At 34.9% G+C, this 26,189-nt stretch overlaps 2 protein-coding genes across 2 annotated transcripts in view; one reads left to right on the forward strand and one right to left on the reverse strand.

The window, feature by feature from the left end:
- LOC129219716 (glycerate kinase-like) overlaps positions 1–9,969 on the forward strand; it is a 36,463-nt gene extending 26,494 nt beyond the window's left edge. The window contains exon 6 of the mRNA XM_054854003.1: positions 9,813–9,969. Within this exon, the coding sequence (XP_054709978.1) occupies positions 9,813–9,893 (81 nt within the window). The 3' untranslated portion in view covers positions 9,894–9,969. The remainder of the gene's footprint in view (positions 1–9,812) is intronic.
- LOC129219717 (serine/Arginine-related protein 53-like) overlaps positions 1–25,643 on the reverse strand; it is a 29,119-nt gene extending 3,476 nt beyond the window's left edge. The window contains exons 1-5 of the mRNA XM_054854004.1: positions 25,442–25,643; positions 18,908–19,567; positions 14,531–14,573; positions 11,914–11,962; positions 10,064–10,254 (exon numbers count right to left, since the gene is read on the reverse strand). Coding sequence (XP_054709979.1) covers positions 10,064–10,254; positions 11,914–11,962; positions 14,531–14,573; positions 18,908–19,567; positions 25,442–25,524 — 1,026 coding nt within the window. The 5' untranslated portion in view covers positions 25,525–25,643. The remainder of the gene's footprint in view (positions 1–10,063; positions 10,255–11,913; positions 11,963–14,530; positions 14,574–18,907; positions 19,568–25,441) is intronic.
- Between the last annotated feature and the right edge of the window lie 546 nt (positions 25,644–26,189).

Here is a 26,189-nt window from a genome sequence, read left to right on the forward strand (position 1 = left end):
ATGCTCGGAAGCCCCTTTAGCACCTATAGTTGTGCAAGTTAGTACAAAGTTAGTTTGAAACGTGGGAAAATGCTCTTCATAGCGATATTTTTCTTTCAAAACATCTCGGTTATGCATATTTCTATCAAATTATTTTTATATTTTCGGTTAGGAGTGGGATTGTGTTCAAAAAATGAGCTCCGCACTTAAATTCTATTTTTTATGGAAGGGAGAGGGGAATTTTCACTTTGTTTGAAACGGAACTCGTAACGTGTTTTACAACCTGACTCTTTCTCACAGACGATTTAAACTTTTGCGAATCAAATATGGTTGCGAAGCAATCTTCGGGGGTTAGTAAGCGTCAGCGAGCAGGGAGCAGAGCCACCTGCTGAAAAAAAAATTATTCAACAAGTTGTCTCTTGTAAAAATACAAAACATTTTTCCTTGAAAAACTTCGTATGTAAAAAAAATATATTTAATGATTTTTACCCCTTACCGAAATTTTAAAAAATGCAATACAGTATAAAAACTTAATTACATAAAAGTTGCATTTATTATAGACTTATCAACATATGGGACCTCCTTTATCACTGCCTACTTTAAATTTATATATTTAAAATAATAATTTTTAAACATTTATTTTTTGTGGGAGGGGGGGGGGTGCCGAAACGGGACTTGCCCCTGTTCGAAAATGACCTAGTTACGTCCCTGAACCTAATATCAGTATTTATACATCTAAAAACAAAGATGTCATTTTTTTCGCATCAAATGGTTTTAAGTTTCTGTTCTACGCAGCAAGATTCATGGGTGTCCCATCACAAAGGGGAGAAATGTGGATATGGCTCAAATTGTGACATTGAAATTTTTAGAAGGAGTGTTTTCAAGTAAGATTTCGCTTTGTTACTTGGTGTTTGAAAGCATTTAAGGTAGAATAGGCACCCCATCACCCCATATTAGTAATGAATTTACTAAACAAAAATATACTACCTAATTTGTTGTTTTACTTCTACTTTTTAAGCCAAAAGTTAAGCACATAGTACCGAACCGTCACAAACTAAATGAGTTTTGTAACTGGCCCCCAATAAATCAAAATGATCATTCCTTGGTCCTCGATTAAAAATGCACATTAATTTGTGAAGAAAAAAGTATATATAATTGCGTTATTTTGCTCGTAATTTTAATATAGAATGTATATTTTTTACTCCTTATTTTGAATGTATTTAAGACTTTTATTCTTAAAAAAGGATAAAATATAAACAACTGAATCACTGAAAATAATAATTCTGGGTCAGATTAAGGCAAGGGCACATGGGGCAAAAGCCCTAAAATCAAATTTAACTTTCAATATCTTTTATTTCAATATCGTTATCTTATCATTTTGTAAAATTTTCCTCCATTTGAACATTACAATGATTCTCTATTTTGGGTGTCTATGATTGTGTTTCTATGATACACAAAATTAGGGAAGCCCCCTCATTTTGTGGCGCTCTCCCCCCTCTTCGGATGGTCTTGGTCCCAAAAACTGAAGCTTCGGCCAATTAATGGCCGGAGACTCTGCTGTATATTGAGTTTTAGCAATAGATGCATACAACATTGTGTAATTTTCTAAATACTTTACTACTCTTAATTTTTTCAATATTTTCAGATGACTGTCCTGTTTTTAATTAACACGTATCACCAATTAAGCTTTTTAATTGCACTGGTAGAACCAGAAAAGCACATGTTTCTAATTTTTCATTAGAATAAGTAATATAAAGCATTATTTGGAATATTAAAGCTACAATTAAGTTAATGTTTGTAATAACGAACTGATATAACCAAATTTTAACCTATTTCAAGTACCAATCTAGAATTTTTTTTTTTTGCGTTAATCAACTAATCTGGAATAAATTTTTGGATTTTAATTGTTTAGAAAAAATACTCAGAATGTTGATCTAGGGTGTATGTGCTACTAATGAACTGGATGCCTTCCTCATATTTTGATTTATACACGAAAACAAAAAATAAAATTAAAAGTTAGTTTTAATTTATGTATTGACAATTATCTGTATGCTTAACGATCCTGGTTTATTGTTAATAACTTTGATCAATGAATACAGAATGAATTAAAATATGTTGACAGATTAATGCATTTATTTAAAAAACTGAAATATTGTACCTATTAAATAAGATATAATTTTGAAACAAATTACCTAAATATGCCCATTAGTTGCATATCCTCCCTTGTATAAATAAATAACATCACTATTGTTATAAGTTTCAATGCTAGAAATATGAGGCGTGTCCATAAAATGAGTTCCACGAATTTTTTTCTTATCAAAAAACTGGTTTAATTGCAAAGAAAAGTACATTTTTGGAAAGTTCAGTCTTTCTTTTATTTTTCTACATAATCGCCATTGCGTTCTATGCACTTCTGCATTCGAGGCACCCACTTCTTCAAACCAGAGTCATAGAACTCTGCCGCCTGTCCGTGTAGAAAACAAACAACCGCGTTTTGTACCTCTTCATCTGTCTGGAATTGGGTTCTGCCAAGTTTTTTTTCAACTCGGGGAAGAGATGGAAGTCACTTGGTGCTAAGTCTGGGCTGTAGGGTGGGTGAGACACCATTTCCCATCCAAATCTTTCGATGAGGGCTGTGCCTAAATGTTCAATCAAAATCTTAACAATTGTGGTTTTGCCGACCTCCGGAATCTTTTTGCACAGCTCCCGAACTGTAATTCATCGATCTTCAAGCATTGCCGCTTCGACTTTGGCAATTGTTTCGCCGGAAACGGATGGCTGCCCTGCCGGGCTTCGTCTTGGACGTCTGTTCGGCCATTTTTAAAGTCCCTGAACCATCTGGGACTTTAATCCCATCCCGGAGCTCATACAATCTTCTCCATACACTTGACAAAGTTCTTCGTGAATTTCCTTCACCGATTTCTTCTTAGCGGCCAGGAAATGAATAGCAGACCGCAACTCGCAGCTGGCGGAAGTGTTGGATATAATTTGAGGTTAATGGCCTACAGCTAAGCTGAAAATTAGGCAACTCATTTCCAACTAAAAATTTGAGGTAGTGGTCTGCCCGAAGAAAATAAAACATGAATCATTCTTTACACTGAAAAACATTTATTTGACACATATTGAAAAATGATTACAACACAATGATTTGTTCCCCGAAGAAAAATTAAAAAAAGAGATCTTACAATAAGTCCATGCATGGATCAAAAGTCCTATTGATGTTCCATGGTGACGCCTCACCGGTCGTTGGACGGCATGGCAATTTCCACGAATTGCAGGCAGGTCAGTTCGTACCGCGTGAGCAACAGTTCACCACATCAAGGAAAAGGCATACCAAGGATGGACACGATTTTCTTTCACCGGAGAACAATTAACCCCCATCAGGGAAAACTATAACTTTTCACTTTGGTAGACGTCATCACAACACGCGCTTTCCAAACTTAAGACATTAGCAGTGCTTTTTCAAGAAAGACCAGGCCTCACCCAAGAGGCCAGTAGCGAAAATTTATGATGACATTTGACGAACACGTTCACAAGACACAGACAGCACAAGACGAGGAGACGAGTAGAAGAAAAAAAAGTAGCGATCGAGCTACGGCCGGTCTGCGTATTTATAGCCAGATTCGGCCTTTCCCGAAACAATGTGACGTTACATGATTTGCATATTGCCAGAACAACACTACTCCGTAATCACACAGCTTGCAGGTTGCACAATTCTTATTTAATTTGGCATTCAGCACTTAACACCTGAACATGATTTCATCACGTCATCGACACGTGCTCTTTCGGAAGTTTACCGACATCTGCCGAATGACGGCAACCAATCATAGCGTGCCACATGTTTTTCCGAACACTTCCGATTCAAACTCGGACATTTGAGTGTTGGTGGCAGGTGGATGGGATTCCCCGCACAAGGTTTTCTCTCGGAATGGCAAAAGGTAAGTCACAAAATGTTTTTTTTTTTTTTTTTTTAAACAGTATTGGTGAAATCCTTCAAGAACCAAAAATAAAGGCATTTAGCCCAACAAGTTCCCCCCTCTTGAAGGAATTTCATCAAAAACCACATTATATACATTAAAAACATTTAACTACATTCATATTATATTTACAAAAGATACATTTGAAAAACAGTTCAAAAATTTGATACGCCCCCCTCATTTAATCCCAATTAAATATAATTTTACAAAGTTTATTTAAACAATTCTTAGATAGGGGTTTAGTGAAAATATCCGCGATGTTTACATTTGTCCTCACATATTTAATCAAAAAAATCTTTTGCTCAATTAAATTTCTTAAAAAATGGTACCTTACATCAATGTGTTTTGTACGGGAATTCTCAATGGGAGACTTAGAAAAATCAATTGTTGCAGTGTTATCACAATAAATAATTGTATCTCTAAGCTGGAGGTTTTCAATATTTAATTCACTTATTTCTGTGATTATCCTCTTCAGCCAGACCATTTCTTTTGCAGTTTCACCAAGTGAAATATATTCTGCTTCCATTGTGGATAACGCAACACATTTATGTTTAAATGTCCTCCAATTAATCGGGACCCGATCAATACACAAAATTGATCCTCCCATTGAGACTCTATCTTCCCGATTAGCTGCGTAATCGGAGTCGGAAAATCCCCGTAGATCTACACTATTGATTGAGCTTAAATTTAGTTTGTATGATATTGTATACTTTAAATACCCTAGCAATCTTAATAGAAAATCCCAATGCTTTCTTCCGGGATTTGCTTGAAATTGGGAAAAAATATTCACCGCATACGAAATGTCAGGTCGGGTCTTTCCCGCTATGTATGCCATACAACCCAACAAATTTCTGTATGGGAGCTTTTCTGCTTCCCTTTTTTCTTCCTCAGTTTTCGGGCAGTCGTCCTTCGACAAAACTGTACCCTTTGAGATTGGGAGGGTTGAATTTGGCACATAGTAATCAGAGAATAACTCCAAGACCTTCGAAATATAAGAGCTTTGGTGAATAAAAAGATTATTTTTATCTTCCACAAATTCAATCCCCAGGAGCTTTCTGGTTTTCCCCATTTCTTTAATATCATACATACTTTTAATTTCATTAATTACCTTTTTAATTAAATTTTCATTTTTTGCTAGAATTATTATATCATCTACATAAATAAGAAGAAAAGTATTTTTGTCTCTATGATATACACAATTACATCCTTTTAATTTTTGAAAACCAAAACCACGAAGAACACTGTCTATTTCTAAGAACCAGTTTCTTCCGGACTGGTGTAGTCCATAGAGAGACTTCTTCAATTTACAGACAAAGTTAGGGTGGCTTTTACTGACAAAACCCTCTGGTTGTCTCATGTAGATTTGTTCCTCTAAATCAGCATACAGGTAAGCATTTTTTACATCAATTTGTGAGTGACACCATTTTAAAAGACATATAAAAATAGAAAAGAAAACTCTTACAAGTGAAAACTCAATTACTGGACTGAAAACTTCAGAATATGACTCCATTGACTGACGGTCCCCCCTTACAACTAATCTGGCCTTGTATCTTACAATTTTACCCCTGTCATTTACCTTGAGGTCGTAGACCCACCTGTTTCCCAAAATTGGTTTCCCCTCTGGTGGGGGTACAAGGTCCCACACCTCTCTTTGGTTAATGACATCCAATTCAGACTCCATGGCCAGTTTCCAGTTGTCCACCTCGGGGGTAGCCATACATTGCCTATACGAATTCGGTATAAAAATTTCTACCAAACTTGCTTCTTCACTTTCTCCCGAACTTTCACTGTCGTCACAGATTTCCCCTACTGTTGGATTTTTAGATGAAAAGTCAAAAAGTTTTGGTTTATACTCTATTTTATTTTCACTACAATATTTTAGAACCTGTTTTAATGAATTTAATCTTACTTTATTTTTACCGGCAATTGTATAATAAATATCAGTCCTGTCCCCGGTCTTTCTCTTTTTGGCTTCTCTAACCCATTTAATTTTTTCACAGGGGGTTTGCTCAACGCTCTCCTGGATTTCCTGTTCAAGTTGAACTTCACTTATAGGCCTAATAAAGTTAAATTTTCTCTCATTTTTATTTTGGACTTTTAATTCCCCCCATCTTTCATTTTCATTAAACTTTACGTTAATAGTTTCTGTGACTGTTCTGGTTTCAGGATCCCAGATTCTGTACCCTTTGGTACGTAAGGCGTATCCGACCATGATCCCCTTGGTAGCCCTCATATCTAACTTTTTTAGTTTGGACCTAGGCTGACCTACATAGGCAGTACACCCAAAAATACGTAGGTGCCTCACTGAAGGTTTACGCCCAGAAAACAGCTCAAAAGGGGTCTTGTCCATATCTCCTATTACCGTCCGATTCCTTACATAGTTGAAACAAAGAGCGGCTTCAGCCCAAAACTCATCCCCCAATCCAGAATCCTTGAGCATAGACCTCACACCATTCATTATGGTTAAATTATATCTTTCTACTACCCCGTTCATTTGCGGGGTGTAGGAATTGGTCCGCTCTATCTTTATTCCCTGATTGGTGAGATAGTTTTCAAAATCTTTGTTAACAAATTCTGTTCCATTATCGGAACGGATAGCCAAAATTTTTGAGTTCAGGAATTTTTCAGTCCTTTTTTGAAAATTTACAAAAACATTAAATGCCTCATTTTTTGTTCTTAAAAAGAAAACATATGACTTTCTTGAGAAATCATCTATAATTATAAAAATATATTTCTTTCCCCCCAAGGACTCGGTCTGAAGGGGTCCCATCAGGTCCATGTAGAGCAATTGAAGTGCAGAATTAGTACGCCTTTCTGGCATAGATTTAAACGAGCACTTCCTCATTTTTCCTAATTGACAAGGGTCACAATTGGGTTTTTGCCCCTTCTTAATCTCCAGTCCTTGGACTGCACCAAGTTTACTCGTTTTGGTGATACTTTCCATATTTATATGGCAATATCTCCTATGCCATTTTTCCATATCAACACTGACCATATTGGCCCCTTCAGACGGGTCCTTGGTCTTAAAAACTTTGGTATAATTAACATTTTCACAATCAATATAAAAATTTGGTTTAACATGATAAAGTTTATTTATTAAATTTGCTGTAAATAATTTAACATTTTCTTGATTAAAAACACAGATCTTTCCGGGCAACCATTTGAGCTTATAGCCCTGTCTGTCTATACAAGAACCAGAAATTAGGTTGCGTCGCAGTGTTGGAGCATAGAAAACGTTATTCAGGGTGATGGTAACTAATTTTCCATCTGATTCAATTTTAAAAATCACTTTCCCAATGCCCTCTACTTGGCTCTTCACATTTCCTACAGCTACCTCCATTTGTGTGTTTTGTACAGGTTCTAGCTCGGCAAATAATGATCTATCTCTACAAAAATGAGATGTGCTGCCGCTATCCAATAGCCATGTATCCTCACATTTTGGGTAGGTAGTGTTTGCAGAAATTTCGTTTTCATTTACTGAACAAAACATTCCTGCCTGAGGGTCTTCTTTGGTTTTGAATTTAAAATTCTTATCCTGTTTTACTTTATTACGGCTCCAACACTTCGACGCAATATGCCCTTTCTTTTTGCAAATGTAACAAACTTTATTTTTAGCAAGAAATTTACCCCTACCATTTGCCATTCCGGAGTTTCCGGGTTTTGAAAACATTGCCGAATTTTCTATATTAGGCTCTTCGGCCAAATACCTAATCCTACCTTCCTCAGCCAGTAGTTCATCTTTTACTTTCGAGAAAGTAAATCTCTCTCCTTCCCATCTGTAGATGGCTTGAACAATACTGCTGAAATTATGAGGTAAATGCCGTATCAATTGAAAAGTTCTGAGTTTTTCTTCCATAATATATCCATTTTCGACTAATTGGTTAAAAATTCCCCCCAACCTTGCAGCGAATAATCCCACCGTTTCACCTTCTTGCATTTTGCAAGAGAAGTAGGATTCCCACAATGCGGCTACTCTGGCCAAAGATGGGGGTTCAAAATTTGCCTTAAGGGCTTTCCAGGCTTCACTACGATCTTCCAAATTATCAATTAACCTTTTTATGTCTTTTTCCAAGTTTAAATAGATGATGGCTAAAGCTTGGCCACATCTTTTTCTGTCAGCACTAGTTAACTCCCCTTCTGGTTTCTTTTGGGTAATCTCCCATAAATCCCTTTCTATGAGCACCATTTTTATATCTTTGGACCAGGTAGCCCAATTATGGGAGCCCAACTTCTCAACGTTTCTATAATCTTTCTCCATAATAAAAAATGATTCAATTTTCTCCGGGCAGGTCAACCACACGACTCTGCTACCACCTGTTGGATATAATTTGAGGTTAATGGCCTACAGCTAAGCTGAAAATTAGGCAACTCATTTCCAACTAAAAATTTGAGGTAGTGGTCTGCCCGAAGAAAATAAAACATGAATCATTCTTTACACTGAAAAACATTTATTTGACACATATTGAAAAATGATTACAACACAATGATTTGTTCCCCGAAGAAAAATTAAAAAAAGAGATCTTACAATAAGTCCATGCATGGATCAAAAGTCCTATTGATGTTCCATGGTGACGCCTCACCGGTCGTTGGACGGCATGGCAATTTCCACGAATTGCAGGCAGGTCAGTTCGTACCGCGTGAGCAACAGTTCACCACATCAAGGAAAAGGCATACCAAGGATGGACACGATTTTCTTTCACCGGAGAACAATTAACCCCCATCAGGGAAAACTATAACTTTTCACTTTGGTAGACGTCATCACAACACGCGCTTTCCAAACTTAAGACATTAGCAGTGCTTTTTCAAGAAAGACCAGGCCTCACCCAAGAGGCCAGTAGCGAAAATTTATGATGACATTTGACGAACACGTTCACAAGACACAGACAGCACAAGACGAGGAGACGAGTAGAAGAAAAAAAAGTAGCGATCGAGCTACGGCCGGTCTGCGTATTTATAGCCAGATTCGGCCTTTCCCGAAACAATGTGACGTTACATGATTTGCATATTGCCAGAACAACACTACTCCGTAATCACACAGCTTGCAGGTTGCACAATTCTTATTTAATTTGGCATTCAGCACTTAACACCTCAACATGATTTCATCACGTCATCGACACGTGCTCTTTCGGAAGTTTACCGACATCTGCCGAATGACGGCAACCAATCATAGCGTGCCACATGTTTTTCCGAACACTTCCGATTCAAACTCGGACATTTGAGTGTTGGTGGCAGGTGGATGGGATTCCCCGCACAAGGTTTTCTCTCGGAATGGCAAAAGGTAAGTCACAAAATGCTTTTTTTTTTTTTTTTTTTTTTTAAACAGTATTGGTGAAATCCTTCAAGAACCAAAAATAAAGGCATTTATCCCAACAGGAAGACACAAGAGGAAGCTCCAGTGCTGAGGGCTGCTGAGCCAAGACTAAACGTCGCAGCGATGCTGGTTTGGTGAGAAATTGGAGTGGTGGAACCAAACGACCTGCCTCTGTTGCCTGGCCGCGCATAGAAACGATCCTAGCGCTAGCAGCAGCCCGTGGAACTTATTTTACGGACAAGCCTCGTATTTGAAGAATGTTTAATGCAGCATTTATATAAAAGCATCATTTTAAAACTAAAGTTTTTTTATTAGAATTATAAACTAAATATAACGTAATGTAACTTTCAATAGAATATATTGTTAAGAAACGCTTTATTAATTATTGAATGAATTCTTGCGACAAGGGTTCAATACACATAAATTTTGAAATTAAATATATATTTCTGTTACGATTTATCATAAGGTAAAATTTTGAATTTAAAAGACAATATCTTATAAAATTATAAATTGTAAAAGAAAATTCAAAACGTAAATTGTTTCAGGTCCAAGCAGCCGAATCACAGATCATGATTCAGCCACGCCAAAGCTTCAGTGAAATGGTCGAAGCTTCGTTCTATCTCTAGTTAAATACAATGATTCTGCAAGGATGCTGTGGCCTGACTAAACAGATGTATTTTGGATATTTCAGTGATATCTCAACATTTTAAATGTACTTGGATACTGTTAAAAAAATGTAAAAATTTAGCAATAATTTAGAAAAAGGTAAAATTTTACAGTTCAACAGAGTACTCACCTCTAGTTTATTTTTTCCCCATGTTCGACTGGACTTGAAATCTTGTTGCACAAAAGATGTTGCATTAATATCTTGTATAGCTTGGGCTCTTTTAACTTGCTGGTCTATGGTAAGCTCCACCACAGATTCAGATACTGATTTCAAATCTTCAGACAAGAGACCTTTTTCTCTAAGAACAGCATCAGCATTAGCTGAAATAAGTAAAATCATACATGCCTTAGAAAACTAGTTATATAAAAATCTAATAAAAGGCAAATTACAATATTTTTCTCTCCATAAATTTAAAATAGAGCTACCACAGTTTTTTATTACTGACCATGAGAATGCAATAAAAATGCAAGATATGAGTTGGAGCCAACAAATAACATTAAGTTGAAAAGGGGGACTACAATATCAGCATGTTATTTATACGCTATTTACCAGAAAGCATCTAGCTAATTGAGATTTTATAATTCCATTATATTTGTTAAAAAATAATTGGCAGAATGATTTTACTTTGCACATGTAAAACACATACTTTAACTCACTGCTCAGTGTTAAATTTCAGTGATTTGAGCATATAGAAGAGGACTACCAACAAAATATATTACCAAAAGATATAATCAAATTATCATGACGTGGTGCGAGTTTCATTGTTGATGATGCATGAGCATTACTTGATTAATGAATTCGCTATTATATATATGAGGATATATAAAGGGTGTCTCAAAATTAACGCAAGATTTGAATTTGCCACCATTTTTGCAATAAATTGTGGGCAATCTTGAAAAAAGAACAATTTGGCAGCTGAGGGTCTAGGGTTATTACAAATGGAGCATTTTCGATTCTATAATGCGTTTCCAATATCGAACAATTATTTGAAAAGTAATGAAAGTTTGGGCGGCTCAAGTAGTTTACTGTTATTGGCGCTCGATATCGCAATTAGGTAATGCGCAGGTGGTTGTGGGATTGCTGACATAGACGTTTGACTTCAAATAACCCCATAGGGAGAAGTCTAATGATGTAAAATCACACGATCTAGGGTACAATTCATATCACCGAAACGAGAGAGTACACGAACAGGAAATTCCTCATGCAGTGATTGAATTGTTTCGCTGGCTCTATAATAACATAACACTCTATTTTTACTAACCCTAAACTCCCAGCTGTCAAATTGTTCTTTTTCCGTGGCTGCCAACAATTCACAGCAAAAATTGTGGCAAATTCAAATCGTGCATTAATTTTGAGACACCCTTTATATATCCTCATATATATAATAGCGAATTCATTAATCAAGTAATGCTCATGCATCATCAACAATGAAACTCGCACCACGGCATGATAATTTGACTATATCTTTTGGTAATATTTGCTATGCAGGGAAATACATTATTTTGACAGGGCTGAACTGGATCTGGTAACTTAACTTTTGTCGAAGACGGAAATTCGTCCTGAGACGGAAGGTCTTGCACCCATGCTTTAAACTGGAATATCTCCTTGAATTTTGGTTGCACAAATGTCAAATTTTATGAGCCAATTATAGTTTTTAATGGAGATTATTTCTCTAAATATAAATTAGGAAACTTGGGACCCGTATAAAAAGTTAATTTTTTTATTTTTTGACTCATTCTTATTTTTGCTTCAAATTTTCAATTTCTGAACTCTGCATCTGATTTTGAACATTTTTGCAATTGGAAGCACACAGCTAGGACTAATGGTTGCAAAAATAGAGGTGTTGCAGGTTAAAATGAAAACCCTGTATAACACACACAGACATATTTATACATATATTTTAAAAAATGAAAAAATGATCTTGTACATCAAAATATCTCTTACAATTGAAGAAAAAAAAAAAGAGTTCCAAAACAAACCTGCAGCTTTAAAAGCAGCCTGAAGTTTAACTTTGAGGGCATCTTCATTCTGCAATTTAAAAAGAAACATTTTTTTTTTTTTTTTGCATGAAACATTTTAAGACAGTTAAACCAAAATTGGCTTTTTATTCTTTAGTCTTTTCTTAAACATAAAACTAAAACTTTGGCTAAAACTATGGTTACATAAAAATAATGGTAAAAATGTTTACTTGGTGTTTATTTAATTTATTTATTTATTTATTTTTTTGAAGAGAGAATATATACTAATGAATCATTGCAATATTAATTCTAGAGATTATACACTAAAACTTTTTATTTACCTGCCATGTGTTGTTATAAGTTTCACACAGCCAAACACATTTTAAGTGTGCTAAATCAAGTGCATTAGTTCCTGTTTTCATTTATATTTTTGTTCACAAAATCCTGCCTTGATGAACCATAAATAGTCAGCAATTATTGTTTTCCAGAAAAATAGAAATTGCCTTTTCCCCCAGCAAAAGTTTTCCCACATGAAATCAACATACTTGTTTCAAGGCATCATAAGCTTATTTTCAACTTGACAAGTTCCAGGTGAGGGATCATGAATCTTCCCATAATCAACCAAATATAGCTTGAAACTGCATTTTAAGAACTTTAATTCACCAGTTTGATATCTAAATTATACCTTATAGTATATTAATTATACCTTATAGTATAAATTATACCTATGATACCTTATAGGCAATTTTAATTATGACCAGGAGCGAATCCAGAAAATTTTGTAAGGGGGATCAAGTTTCAATAGCCAGTGTTTTCCTCCAACGTAAAAAAGTATCAGTCAAGCAGGTGTTATCACCCTCCAAGGAAGTCGGCACATCCCCTCATATGCTACAGAGCACCATCTTTCAAATGAAATCAAAAGCCTTTCAATTTACAGCCTCTCCTACATTTTTCAATGGCACAGACTGTACCTCCCCTCATTCCCTTAAATGTTCATCAAAACTAATATTTCTTCAGGCAAACAGGCTGGTCACGTTACCGTAAGCTTTGACTATATAAGATTACAGCTATAAAATAAATGAAAAAAGCACCAACGACATGTGGTTTGAGGTGGAAGAGAACTCTGCAAAAATGTTACACTCATTAAAGATGATTGTTCTTTTGAAAATGAACAAAAAACTCAAAATAGCAATAGCCCAGCAAACCAGCCAAGTCAATCTTTTGAATTATGACGCACTGAGAAGAAATACTTTGAAAAAACCAAGATAAGTAAGGTTAACATTGGTTCTATGTACTATTTTCTGGTTCTAAAAAAAATTTAAGTTTAATAAGAATCATAGTAAAATTCTTGTCACAGGGGGTTCAGCTGACCCTTTTGACCCTCCCCTGAATCCGCCCCTGATTATGACGTCATTTTTTGCAAGCCCGTTGTACTTAGGAAAATTTAAGCCTTGCAAAATAGTTCAACTTTTTATTTTCAGTCTATTGGTTCTGGTTACATAAATTTGCAAAATTTTCCCACTCGCAAAACCACTAATATCTTTGTTTATACGAAAATTACAGCTCTCAAAAATAAGTGCTTTTACAGCATTTATTTTAAGTGAAAGATAAAATTCACCAACAACCACATAGTATCAGACAAAACCCATCTAAGCTTCACCTACTACTCACTTTCATGATCATTTTTCTGAAAAAAGAAAGTGCTCTAAAAAGCAAAAAATTTTTTTTGATACATTTAATCGAGGCTATCTTTGAAATGAGAACTTTTTTATGAATCTTTTCTTTATCCCCACAAGTAGGAGACTACTTAAATTTGTTAAAAGTTCAAGAAAAAAGCCTTATTTACCAGTGTAACTGTATAGTTTGTTTAAATAAGTTAAACATTGTAAGCATTTGAATGCAGTCATAGTAAAACCTTAAAGTGTTTGATTAACTAATAATTGGATCTTTTTTACAGCAGTTCATTATTAAATCCAAGAGCATTTTAAGGATATCACTGATAAAGGAAGAAGTCAACATCAAGGAAAAATATATGTCAGTTTATAAATGTATAAATCCAGGCCCCAATTTATAAATTTTGCACGTCCTGCAATAAAATCTGTAGGGCCCTCTCCAGAGGCCAGCAGTGTATATTTGCAATGTTGGCAAGTCTTAGAGCTAGTTTTTTTTTTTTTTCAATTTTTCGGACCAGTGGGCTGACGTCCCCCCCCCCCCCCTGCACTGCGGGTACGCAGAAAAAGCATTTTTATTTATTTTTGAATCATCATTTGTCTTTATGATGGTTTTGAATAAAATGTTTTATATATGATTTGGAAGTTCTCTAATAATAATAAAATATGAGTATTCTGTTGCATTGAAACTTAAGTGTACATTTCATTAATGAAATACTTCCAATAAAGATTTATTTATTTATTTTACCGAATGTGAGTAACGGCAGGATTTCCCTAAAATGTGATCAGGGAGGCAGGACACAAAATGGATTCCTTTTATAATACAAAGTTTTATATTTCTGTTAAAATGAAAAAAAAAAATAATATGCATTGCAAATATTTTTAAATGTTTAAGAAACGTAAAGATCAGGAGTGAAGCTGCAATCCTTACACATTAGAGCTTTTATTAAAGTACAACAAAAGCTTACATCATTTTTTCCTTTTGATCCATTACTTCTACTCTGTTTTAACCTACAGTAGGGGCAAAAAAGACACAAAAAATTAATCAAAGCATTAACTTCACATTCATCCATTTCAAAATAACTTGCACATAAACCGACTATGCTTTAATTAATACAAGTCACCTTCAAAGTTACTAATATTAAAGCAAAAATATGTTATAAAAATAATTTTATGAGAGCAAAAATATATTTTACATAGTAATCCCTCGATCATTTTCAATGGACAAATCAAATATATTAAATTAATACTTCCATGCCAACTATGGACAAGATGATAACAAGGTCAAACTAAGTTAATCCGTACCTAACAATCTGAGTTGGCTGGGGGGGGGGGGGGGTCTTAGAGAGTGCACTGTAAATTTTCTAACTAAACTGCAATCTGGATATCCGCTAGCAACCATTTATTTTCAACCAAAATTGTAATCTTCATGTAGTGACCGTCGGGTAATTGAATCAGCTGCTTTAATAAATTCATGGGTTGATTCAGATGTAAATTGGGACTGCTGCGGCACATTTACAAAATTTTATATCATAAAAGTGGCCACTTCACAAAATTTATACCTTAAAGTTAGATGTTTAACAATTTTTATTAAAATACACTTGGAAAAGAGAAGTTATTTTTGACCGCTTATATTTTTTACGGCTATGTTTGTCACAATTTGAGGTACCCATGTTTTTGGAATTTTCCAGGTATTGCGGCAAAATGTATGCAAAATCTTGTACTTGCTGATCAGTTAAAGATGGTAAAGATTGTTCTACACTTTTGTACGTAAACCTGTGGAGAGACTTATTCCCTTACAAGGTTAAAACTTCATTTAAATGCAAATGATCTGCTTCCTAGAGAGCAGTACAGATACAGAAGGGATCATAGCACGGTTGATCAGATCTTGTTTGTCTGCCAGAATATTTGAGATGCGCAGAGTAAGAGGCCTACTAATCATACTGTTGCCGCCCTCTTGGATATATCCAGAGGTTTTTGGTTTGTCGTCAACTTTTGATTACCAAACTTCAAGACTCTTTTTGTATAAAGGGAAGGGCACTTCCCTGAATTTCAGACTTTCTCTGGGATAGATCCATAGGAATAAAATACAATAGCTCTGTCCGATCCTTTCGGTCTTAGACAGGGTGTACATAGGGATCAGTGTTAAGTCCTGTCCTGTTTTCTCTCTACATCGCTGGTATCGAAAATGGGAATGCTAGGCAATGTGATTGTTGGCACCTTTGCCGATGATATCATCATCTGGACTTCTGGATCAGACTTTTATTGAAATTGAGTTTAATCTAAATCATGCTATGGAAGAAGCTCATTCGTTTGCTGAGCAACATAAACTAATATTTAATGCTTCGAAATCGACTACCTTCTTTACAACCAGTAGACATCTCTTCAATTATCAGTCTAGGATTTTCATGAATGAAACACAGTTAAGTTACGCAAAAAATTCTAAATACCTTGGTTACACTTTAGACCAAGAGATCAAAAGCAATAAACATATTGATGGCCAAGTAGCCAAGGCAAGGAAGACGCTTAATATTCTTAAATTTGTATCTGGTCTTGAGAGGGGAGCATAGGGCAGCACCCTCCGAACTACATATATTTCTCTTATCAGACCTCTGGAGTACGGTTTCCCCATCTGTACTCTTGTGCTTCAGACACCAATCTCATTAAACATGAAAGAGTGTAGCATTGTGTCCCTAGAATTATTACTAGTCTGCAACACAGTTGTGCCAAAGAAATTGTGCTCTTCGAGAGTAATTTGCTACCTCTATCGTGGAGAAGAATTTACTGCCTCACAAAATATTTTAACTTATAAAGTTACAATGCTCAGCATAGTACTCCCACCTACTTTCATGCATGGATTAATAAACAGCACTTGAAGAAACACAGCCTGTTTGCCTTTGCAAAAACACTGAACCTACTTATTTTCGTTGTGAAACCCCACTGCTTGAGTCCCCCAAGAGCTAGTTTGGAACTCGATGGAATTCATTTCCATGATGAACTCATGACTAGTGTGATAAAACACAGAGATTCCGGCACTTGTTAAACAATTGGCTTTGGAAACCCCACATCCATGAAATTCAGCATTCTTCTTTGAAGATTTATACAGATGGTAGCAGGGATGATGGGGAAATTTCGGGGAGTGGAGTGTACATTCCTACCAGAGCTTTGGAATTCAAAATTAAATCCAAGGTTTTTGCTCAGTGTTTAGACCGGAGCTTATACTATTAGGAAAGGTTTGCAGTGTGCTTTTCAGATGGAGAATAGGTACAGGTTGACTGATAGTCATGCCTCGATTCGGTATCTCTATAATTAGGACTTGGTTGATGATCAGACTAGTCTGGACATCTTGAATCTTCTTCAGAAACTTTCACCCGGACACAGCATTCATTTCCAGTGAATTCCTTCACATGTCGGTGTTGAAGGCAATGAAAGAGCAGACTCCCTGGCTAAATCTGCTGCTGAATAGGGTGTGAGTCCTCCTGATGAACTCACCTTTTGTGAGATTTCCACCAATGCAAAAATTGAGTTAAATAGAAAAGTGAAAACTCCTCCCACCCACTCATGGCACTTTGCAAAATGTCCGGGTGATTCCTCAATATCCAGACGTAAATCCCACCAGATCGCCTACATCAGATTTTTAAGTGTCCACACGAGAGCCCTCAGGTTTTGTGGGGGTCTCAAGATGTTTCCGGAATGCCACCGGTAAACTGCTAGTGAGGCTTCACCTGCTCACATCTTGACTTGCTTGGGATTTGCAAAGGATAAGATCCTTTGCAACCCACAATTTTTCCTGAACTTCTTGGAGATATTTAGATTTATGGGGATTGTCTAGCCCTGCTAGACAATTTTGAAATAAGTAAAACAACAAAGATTGCTCGTCATTATCTTCAGCAGAGAATATGCACAAGCAAACTTTCTACGGACAACTTGCGCAACTGCTTCGTAGATCAAAGATTACACTTTTCTCAATGTTCTAGAAATTTTTAATTTCTGCCCAGTTGACATCAAAAACGGTTTCTGAATGATCCCATTTGTCGGTCATTTTAGCTTCTTTCTCATTGCTATTTATGAAACCACAGCACATAAAGCAATTTTTAACAACTGTTTATCTTACAGGCACAATTTCTTTTCTTTTTACTTCAGTTCTCATTGCTCTTAAAGGTCTTTTTGTCCTAAAAGTACGATTATTTGAGTCATCCACAAAACAAGTGCTATTTTTTTTCAATATTTGGCAATATTTTAAGTTGCTCAAGATTAGCCAGCTGCTACTCAATGAAATTTTAGGTGGTTAGCCACGGCAAAAAGCAACCCAATCAGCTACTTTTCACCCTTTTTTCAACACACTGTGTGCATCAAAGAGCACCGAGTTGCACTGTATTACTCCACATTAGCCTGCATGATGCAAAATTCAGGAGTCACCAGATTTCCAATAACACTTGCCATGTCCTTTCAGTCGTGCCGGAAAAGTTGAGGTTAGGAAAAAAAATATTATATAAAAAATATATGTTCATCATAATATGTAATATAAGTTCTATACACATCTTATTAGTATTAATAAACAGTTCAATTTTGTAAAAATATTAACTATTAATGTCATTTGTTATTTTAATAAGAAGAATATTATTAAATAACGAATTATTTTATAAAAATTAAATTAAAACTAAGCAAACATTGAAGCAGTAAGTTACTGACCCAAAACAAGTGTTAAAGAATTTACCAAAGCTATTTAATAAATAGAAATAAAACTCACCTCTCTAAAAGGAAACTAAAATAATTTATTTAAAAAATATCAACCAATCGCAGTAACAATGATATTGCTTCTGAATTGATTACTTTATTGGCATATAATTAAATCTGTTAAAAATGACCTACCATAAACAGCAAGCACATATCATAGTATGCAATACACAATTGGAACTGAATGGGGAAATTTGTTTTTGTTTTGTTCCAAAATAAATCAATTATTGAGAGGTGACTGTATAAAAGAAAAATGCCGAAAAATAAGTTCTTCTCTTCAAATGTCCCCTCGAGACTGCCCCTGTCCCCCACCCTAATCCAAACTCTGCAATGCTTTTTTTAAATTAATGTAATAAAAATTAAAAAAATATATGAAAAATGATAATTAACTTCGGATAATATGCAAAATTTTCATATAAACTGGCATGAAATTCTAGGATTAAAGATACATATATTTTAATATTTTCAAGCACTTGAAAATTAAACTTTTGAATTCAAGAAGTTTAAGTTTTTTTAAAAAGCATATAAACTAAGGTATTTTATTCTTCAATTACAAATCAATTAAAAATTAGAGCTTTATTTCCATAAAATAAGTAAGGAAACTATACCTTCGAGGGGAAGATGACTTGGAGCGAGAATTCCTCCTTGAGTGCTTAGACCCAAGACTGTATGAATCACTAGGAGAACTGGAATGGGATCGATGGCTTCTTTTGGCAGGGGAGCGTGAATTAGTTCGCTTTCCCTTATGGCTGGATTGATGCCCATATTTTTTTCCAATGTTTTTACGCCGGTCACGAGATCTGCTCCGTGACCTTTTGCTTTTGGAAAGAGAACGACTCCTGGACTTTCGATCTCGAGAACGAGACCGACTAAATGATTTCCGATAATGTGATGGAGACCTGCTAAATGATTTCACATCCCTAGAGATAGATCTGTGCTTAGTTCTATGAGATGATTTATGATCTTTGTCTCGAGATCGGCTACGACCTCGGTGATTTTTGTAATGAGTCCTACTCTTATGGGAACGATCCCAAGACTTTGATCTACTCCTAGACCTTCGATCCCTGGAACGAGATCTGCTCTTAACCTTTCGATCTTTAGAATATGAACCAGCACGAGTCTTTCTATCTCTTGAGAGAGAACGCCTACCGCGTCTCTCTTTTGACCGAGATCTGCTACGGGATATTGAGCTGCTGTTCAATCTACGCTCCCGAGAATGAGACTTGCGAGAAAATCTTTTGGATCTTTCTCTGTCAGATGATGAGGAACTGCAAATTAAAAAAATATAACAATAATTAAAATCTTAATAGTGAGAAAAAATTAAAGCTTTTAGTATTCCAGCTCTATCATTTTTTTAAAAAAACTTGTGAGCAGGCCCAGATTTATACATTTTGGGCCCCCCTACAACAAAGTCTGTAGGGTTTCAGTAGGGGAAGGGGACACTGCTAGCCCCTCCCCAGGGGCTAACACTGTAAATTTGCAACATTAAGGGGTTACAGTCCCTCAAATATGACTGAACAATTAAAAAAAAATTGCTTATTTCAAAATTAAAACATATTTCAAACACTGAGGAAAAGTTTCAAAGCTTTAGCTCAAATATTAAAAAAGTTATGAACGGTTTTATGTCATGGGCCTTATGTGTTCTTAGGCAAAAAAAAAAAGCTTTTTCTTGATGATCGTTTTTTTTTTTTTTTTGTGTTTTCATCAGGGTTGGCTTTCTGCCGGCAGAAACTGGTTTTTGCCGTGCCAGTGGCAGAAACTGGTTATAACCGGTAAAAACCGGCAGAAACTGGCAAAAACTTTAAAATGTCTTTCATAACTCGAGTAATTAGTAAATGATATTTGTTTAAGTAAACTAAAAAATTAAACATCATTTAAAAAAAATAAAATCCAATGCTAGTGCCCTTGATTTAGTTCAGAAAGAGAGCTTTTCAATTGCAGAGGCTTGTAGTATTTGGATTAGTTTAACAAAGGATAAAAAATCATACAGGGATGCTTAGGAAAGAGGAGTGACATACAGAATTAAACAGGCATTACTGATTTGCTCACTTATATGCTTCCTCTAAATTGTTTGTGATAGAAATTATCATGTCATGTGCTTCAAGAAGAAAGTGCCAGAATTTTACTTGCCTAGATTTAGTACCTAATGTCACAGCTTTGCAAAACAAATTGGCCCCATTTCTCGAAACTTATATTTTTACCACAACCTAGCCTAGATTTAGTACCTAATGTCACAGCTTTGCAAAACAAATTGGCCCCATTTCTCGAAACTTATATTTTTACCACAACCCCAGTTACTACATGGTGGACCAGTTATACAATAGATGAAAGTTTCACGAACATTGCTTGCTCCTTGATGCATTGTCTGCTAGCTTTTCTGTTTCAAGAATATTCTAAAATTTCTCATCTGTGCGTATTAAATTGAGAACCTGTTTAGATTTTTGAAACCACCTTTTATAAGAGGCAATTGCAGGGTCCAAACAATGTAACATTTGATTTTGAATTGTGATAATTTTGTAATAAAATTTCAATGCATTGGTTAACAATTAATTATTTTTTCCATGCATTTTCCATTGTATATCAAGAATTTATTTTTCATTTTGTGAGTTTTTGCCAGTTTCTGCCGCAAAGTGGCAGGAAGTGGTTCTTGCCATGCCGGTTTTAACTGGTTTCTACCAGTGGTTTTAACCGCCTCGGCAGAAACTCGCCAACCCTGGTTTTCATGTTATAGGAATCCCTAAGGATATTTTTCTATTAAAGATAGGGTCTGGTGGGGGAAGTGGTCATACTTCAAATAAATGACTATAGCTTGGAAATAAATGTTCGAATGAATGTGAAAATATTATTTCAGGTTCGGCGAGTTAAAAACTACATTTTGAATACAAAATTTCAAAACTGACAAAATTTTATTTGGTAAAAAAAAAAATTTTGTGTAAACATGAAAATTTTAAAAATCTAAACACCTCTTTTAACTTCTTTGGGAAATTTTGTTTGTTAGAATTATGAACAGATTGACGGCACAGGAAGCTTCCTACATGTCTTAAGATCGCTTGCTCATTAGCAGTTAGCTGAATATATTTTGGATAATTTTTTAGAACAATTTCAGTAAGATGGGGTAAAGTGGTCATAATATTAGGCTTAACGAATATTGTTCTTCTAATGTCACTTAATAGTTAATTATAAGGCAGATATAAATTAAATATTAATTTCGCTTAATATGTATTGTTTTTACAGTAAGTAGGGTTAAATATACCAGTATATACGTATGCATACTCATATACTCGTGTAGGCGCGCGTACATAAACGTATTCACATAAATGCATCAATAAATACGTATATGGGTATCTGCGATATAGGTATTTTTTATCTATGCAGATATACATTCGACTATACAATATATACTTGCTTTTACTTGTATGTATACGAAGACTTATATACTCAGGTAGACACGTATATATACGTACGTACTCAAGTAGACACTTACATACAAGCATATGATATACAAGTATACAGGGTGAGTTTAAACTCTTGGGAAAATTTTTAAAAGGTGTAGAGGGGAGGATAAGAAGCAAGAATAATAAGGAACATATGGTCACAAACACAATGCTGACGCACTACATGCATGCAAAGCCAAAGACTGATGGATGCAAAACAGGTTACAAATTTGTTACACTAAGACAATTTTACACAACATTTTAGGTCGTAAGAAAGTTTTAAAGCGATTGAAGAAATCTGCAGCCTGCAGCTGTAATACAGGCGTCGTAAACACAAAGACCTCTCTGTTTTAATAACGAGACTTTTGAAAAACTTTCATCCATCGCTGCGCCTTTGTTGCGATGCGTGTATTAGAACTCTACGAGCCGTAACTTTTAACAAGTGCTCTAAATATTTCTTAAAAACAAAAATTTTGAGTAAAATCATCTTTGTGTAGAAAATTTGTGACCTGTTTTGCATCCATCAGTTTCTGGCTTTGTGTGAATGTAGTGCGTCAGCGACCATAAGCTCCTTATTATTCTTTGCATTTTATCCTCCCCTCTCACACTCCTTAGATTTTTGCTCCAGAGCTTGGATTCACTCTGTAGGCATACATGTATATAAGTATAAGCGTATATACTCGTGTATACATATATGTACTGGTGTATACACGTAAATGTACGTATATTGGTCTTTTCAGGTATATAACTGTGTTTACACGTATACATACATATATAATCATGCTTCCATATATACACGTATATACGTGAGTAGATACGTACAAACACGCACTGGATGCATCCACGAATTAACTCGTGTATACCCGTATATACATTTATGTACACTTGTGTATGTACCCACATGTACACTTATATATATATATGCGTATATACGTCTACTATACACGTATATATTCAGGTATGCACGTGTATACTCGAGATACAAGTGCATACATGCATATGACGTTCGTTTATACGCGTATATACACGAACATGTATATAAACATGACACATATATACTCGTGTAGATACGTCAACACTTCTTTAGGTAATCACGTATACATGCTTATATACTCGTGTATACATGTATATACTTGAGTAGGCACGTGCATGCATGTATCTGATGTATACATGTATCTACTCATATATGAACGTGTTTACTCATGTTTACACGACACGTATATACTCGTGTATACACACATATATTAGTGCATATACTTGTAACCATAAAAATAACTGAAATATACAAATATTATGGTTATTTAATATGGTTTTGCATTTATTTTTAACTATGTTCACTTTACCCCATGCTATGACCACTTTCCCCCATCCCATGGGGTAAAGTGGTCATAAAATACAAAGGGAAAAGAAAGTGTTGTAAAACTAATTAAATCAATATTTTTTTTTCTAAACTTCAATGTATTGTGTTCTTTAATAATGCAATGTAAAATATCAACAAAAAAAGTTGAAGTGTTTAAATAATTTGTTGTATTTATTATCCACCAAAGTTAAAAACCTATGATTTTATGACCACTTTACCCCACCAGACCCTACAGCTTTAAAGTAATACTTTTTGCTGTCAGAATAATATATTTAACAAAAATGTGCTTTGAATAAGCATTTTATGAATTACAAAAATAGTTAGAGCATGTTATACCTAAAAAAGCAAATTTTTAAAAGAAATTTTTGAGATTTTTTACGTAATTAATCATAGAAAATTTTCTAATAAATATATAAGCAAATGAACGCACAGATTTTTAGAGAGGATCAATGTGATTGTTTAGCAAAAAACATTTTTTAAATAAGTGCAAAAACAAAAAAGCCTTAGGGATTTAAAACAATTGAAATTTTTCTAATTTTTTTTTAAAAGTGGGCAATATTTTAAATTTCTGAAAATAAATTATTGATTGCTAGCTAATTGTGCATGTTTAGGTTTCAAAGAATAATATAATTTACTGAAATTTAAAAAGTACTTAGAAGGTAATTTGACCCCTTAATATAACTTAATGCTAGTTTTTTTTCATTTTGTTTCAATGTCTTGGACTATTTGTCTCCTTAAGGACGTCCCCCCCCCCCCATATTGCAGATATACAGATCTGGGCCTGTTTGTGAGAGAAAAATATTCATATTTCTCAGGGATGCCCACCCCTTTAAGAGCTAGGGCGCATGCCCCTTACATATCGTGATGATGCACCCCCCCCCCCTTTTGAGCTCAAGAGCCCTCCCCCAAATGAAAAAAATGCCCTTTAAAACCCCCACCTAAAAATTTCATTGCTGCAGTCTGCACTTTCTTTCATTCATTTTTTTATCATTCTTTTTTTATGAAGTCGTTCAATAAGAAAAATTTAACATCTTAATTAAATATCCATTTTTTATATGTTAGATAAAATCCATAATATACTGTGCATGTGGCCAGGCCTGTCATATCAAACTTTTCCAGAAGGACAAAGGGAATGTCTTCAAAACAATTAAAATTTGAATTCTTAAATACATTTTCTCATAGCTGGCCAACTCTCTTTATGGTTCATAAGAATGCGCTCCTGTGCCAGTAAGGTGAGTGGCCTGCACCCCTACGGTAAAATGAAACAGGGGCGTAGCTTAGGGGGGGGTTTTGGGGACAAAACCCCCCCCCCCCCACAAAAAGTTAGTCTCAAAAAAAAAGAGAAAAAGAAGAGAGAAGAGAAAGAAAAAAAAAAGAAGAAAAGGAAAAAATTCCAAGCGATTATACATATATATATATATATATATATATATATATATATATATATATATATATATATATATAAGAAGTAACCCCCCCCCCCCCCCCGAAAGTCGGGTCTAGCTACGCCACTGAAATGAAATGTTTTTAGCAGGGGTCTGACCAGAGATATTTTGCCGGGTTTTCTTCTTTGGATACTGTTACAAAAATGTGATTATAAAAATGCAATCAGTTATCCGATTTTTTCAACAAAAACTTTGTAAAGTTAGTTTTTCAAAGAAATTAATTTGTGAAACATCATTTAATTAAACCAGTTATATCACAAGGAAACATTAGTTTAGTTTAAAGGTAAGAATACTATCTAAGCAGGGGTGCAGAAACTTCCCACAGTTTAGTATTCCTCCAAAACGCAAAATTTCTGCCCAGAATTTACCCTGTCCGTATATGCATCATATTCAAACAATTATTATGTGTGGCACTTAGAAATCTCATATATCTAGCACATATGTGTTTCATATGCCTAATTAAATGTCCTTGTGGAATTCCTAGAATAAAAAGTCAATCAAAAAAAAAGGCATATCTGCGGCTACCGTGCCACCTTATTCCGCGGATAATCGGAGGTTTGCTGTAGTACTTGGAGTTGAAAGAAGAAGAAAAAAAAAACAATGGCAGTACATCTTATAGAAAATATGTGATACATCACTATTATTTTTCCGAAAAGATGCGACATACGAAACCAGAACATTAATGTCAGCCATAAGTTTAAAATATAAAATGTTATTAGTTCCTTCATGTCTTAGAGGATTTTCTCTTTATTGATCGTAATGGGCATTTTAAAGTTTCTACACGATGATAAAATCACAAAGGTTATAGTTTTAACAGTAAGATAAACAGATAAGTTTAGGAACTGACAAGAAATTATTGAAAGAAATTTAATTTAATAACGTAAAATGTCGACAAGTAACAACCTTTTCCGGTTGCTTTTTTTGGACCTCTTTTTTCTTGATCGGCTTCTTGAAGAGCTGTCAGTATCACTTCCATAACGAGGCATACCTTTAAATTACCTATTTGTACACTTGACAAAAAATTTACAAATGTTATTTATATTTTTAACAACATTTTCCGATTTTGGGGAAGATTGTTTTTATTTTTCCCCTGACTTCCGCCATGATTTTCCACACAAGTACGGTTACCATCATAGTTGTCAAGATAAGCAAGGCTTTGCTATAGTTTTACATGAAAGTATAGGTTATTTTAATTTCTAAAGGAAATGATTGAAAATGTATGAAGTAATGCTTTTCTGAAGATGAAAATTCGTATTACCTAAAAACTATCTCATGCTTATTTTCTTAAGATTACCCTTAATGGTTGCGTTCGACGAGCACGACCGAGAGCGACTGGTTAGTTAATCACGTGACAACTAATGATCACGTGCTCCAATCAGCCAATCAAGCTGCTCAGAATGGTAACCGGTGAGGTAACCGTGGATCATAGAACGTTGCAGTTTGTAACCAGTTATTTACCGGTCGACCGGTGAAGTTCGTCGAACGCAACCAATAAAAGTAACTCAAAGTTCAACTCAACTCGGTCAGGCTGTTGTTTTCCTGTCGCTTTGCTTCGGAGCGACGAATTGAAAATTGGAGGAATATAAAGTCGTTTATAAATTTTAAAATTTCAACTGTATTGTGAGAAATAATAATAGTATTTTGCCAAAAA

The sequence above is a fragment of the Uloborus diversus genome, chromosome 4 (assembly GCF_026930045.1).
Source record: "Uloborus diversus isolate 005 chromosome 4, Udiv.v.3.1, whole genome shotgun sequence".
Taxonomy (NCBI): domain Eukaryota; kingdom Metazoa; phylum Arthropoda; class Arachnida; order Araneae; family Uloboridae; genus Uloborus; species Uloborus diversus.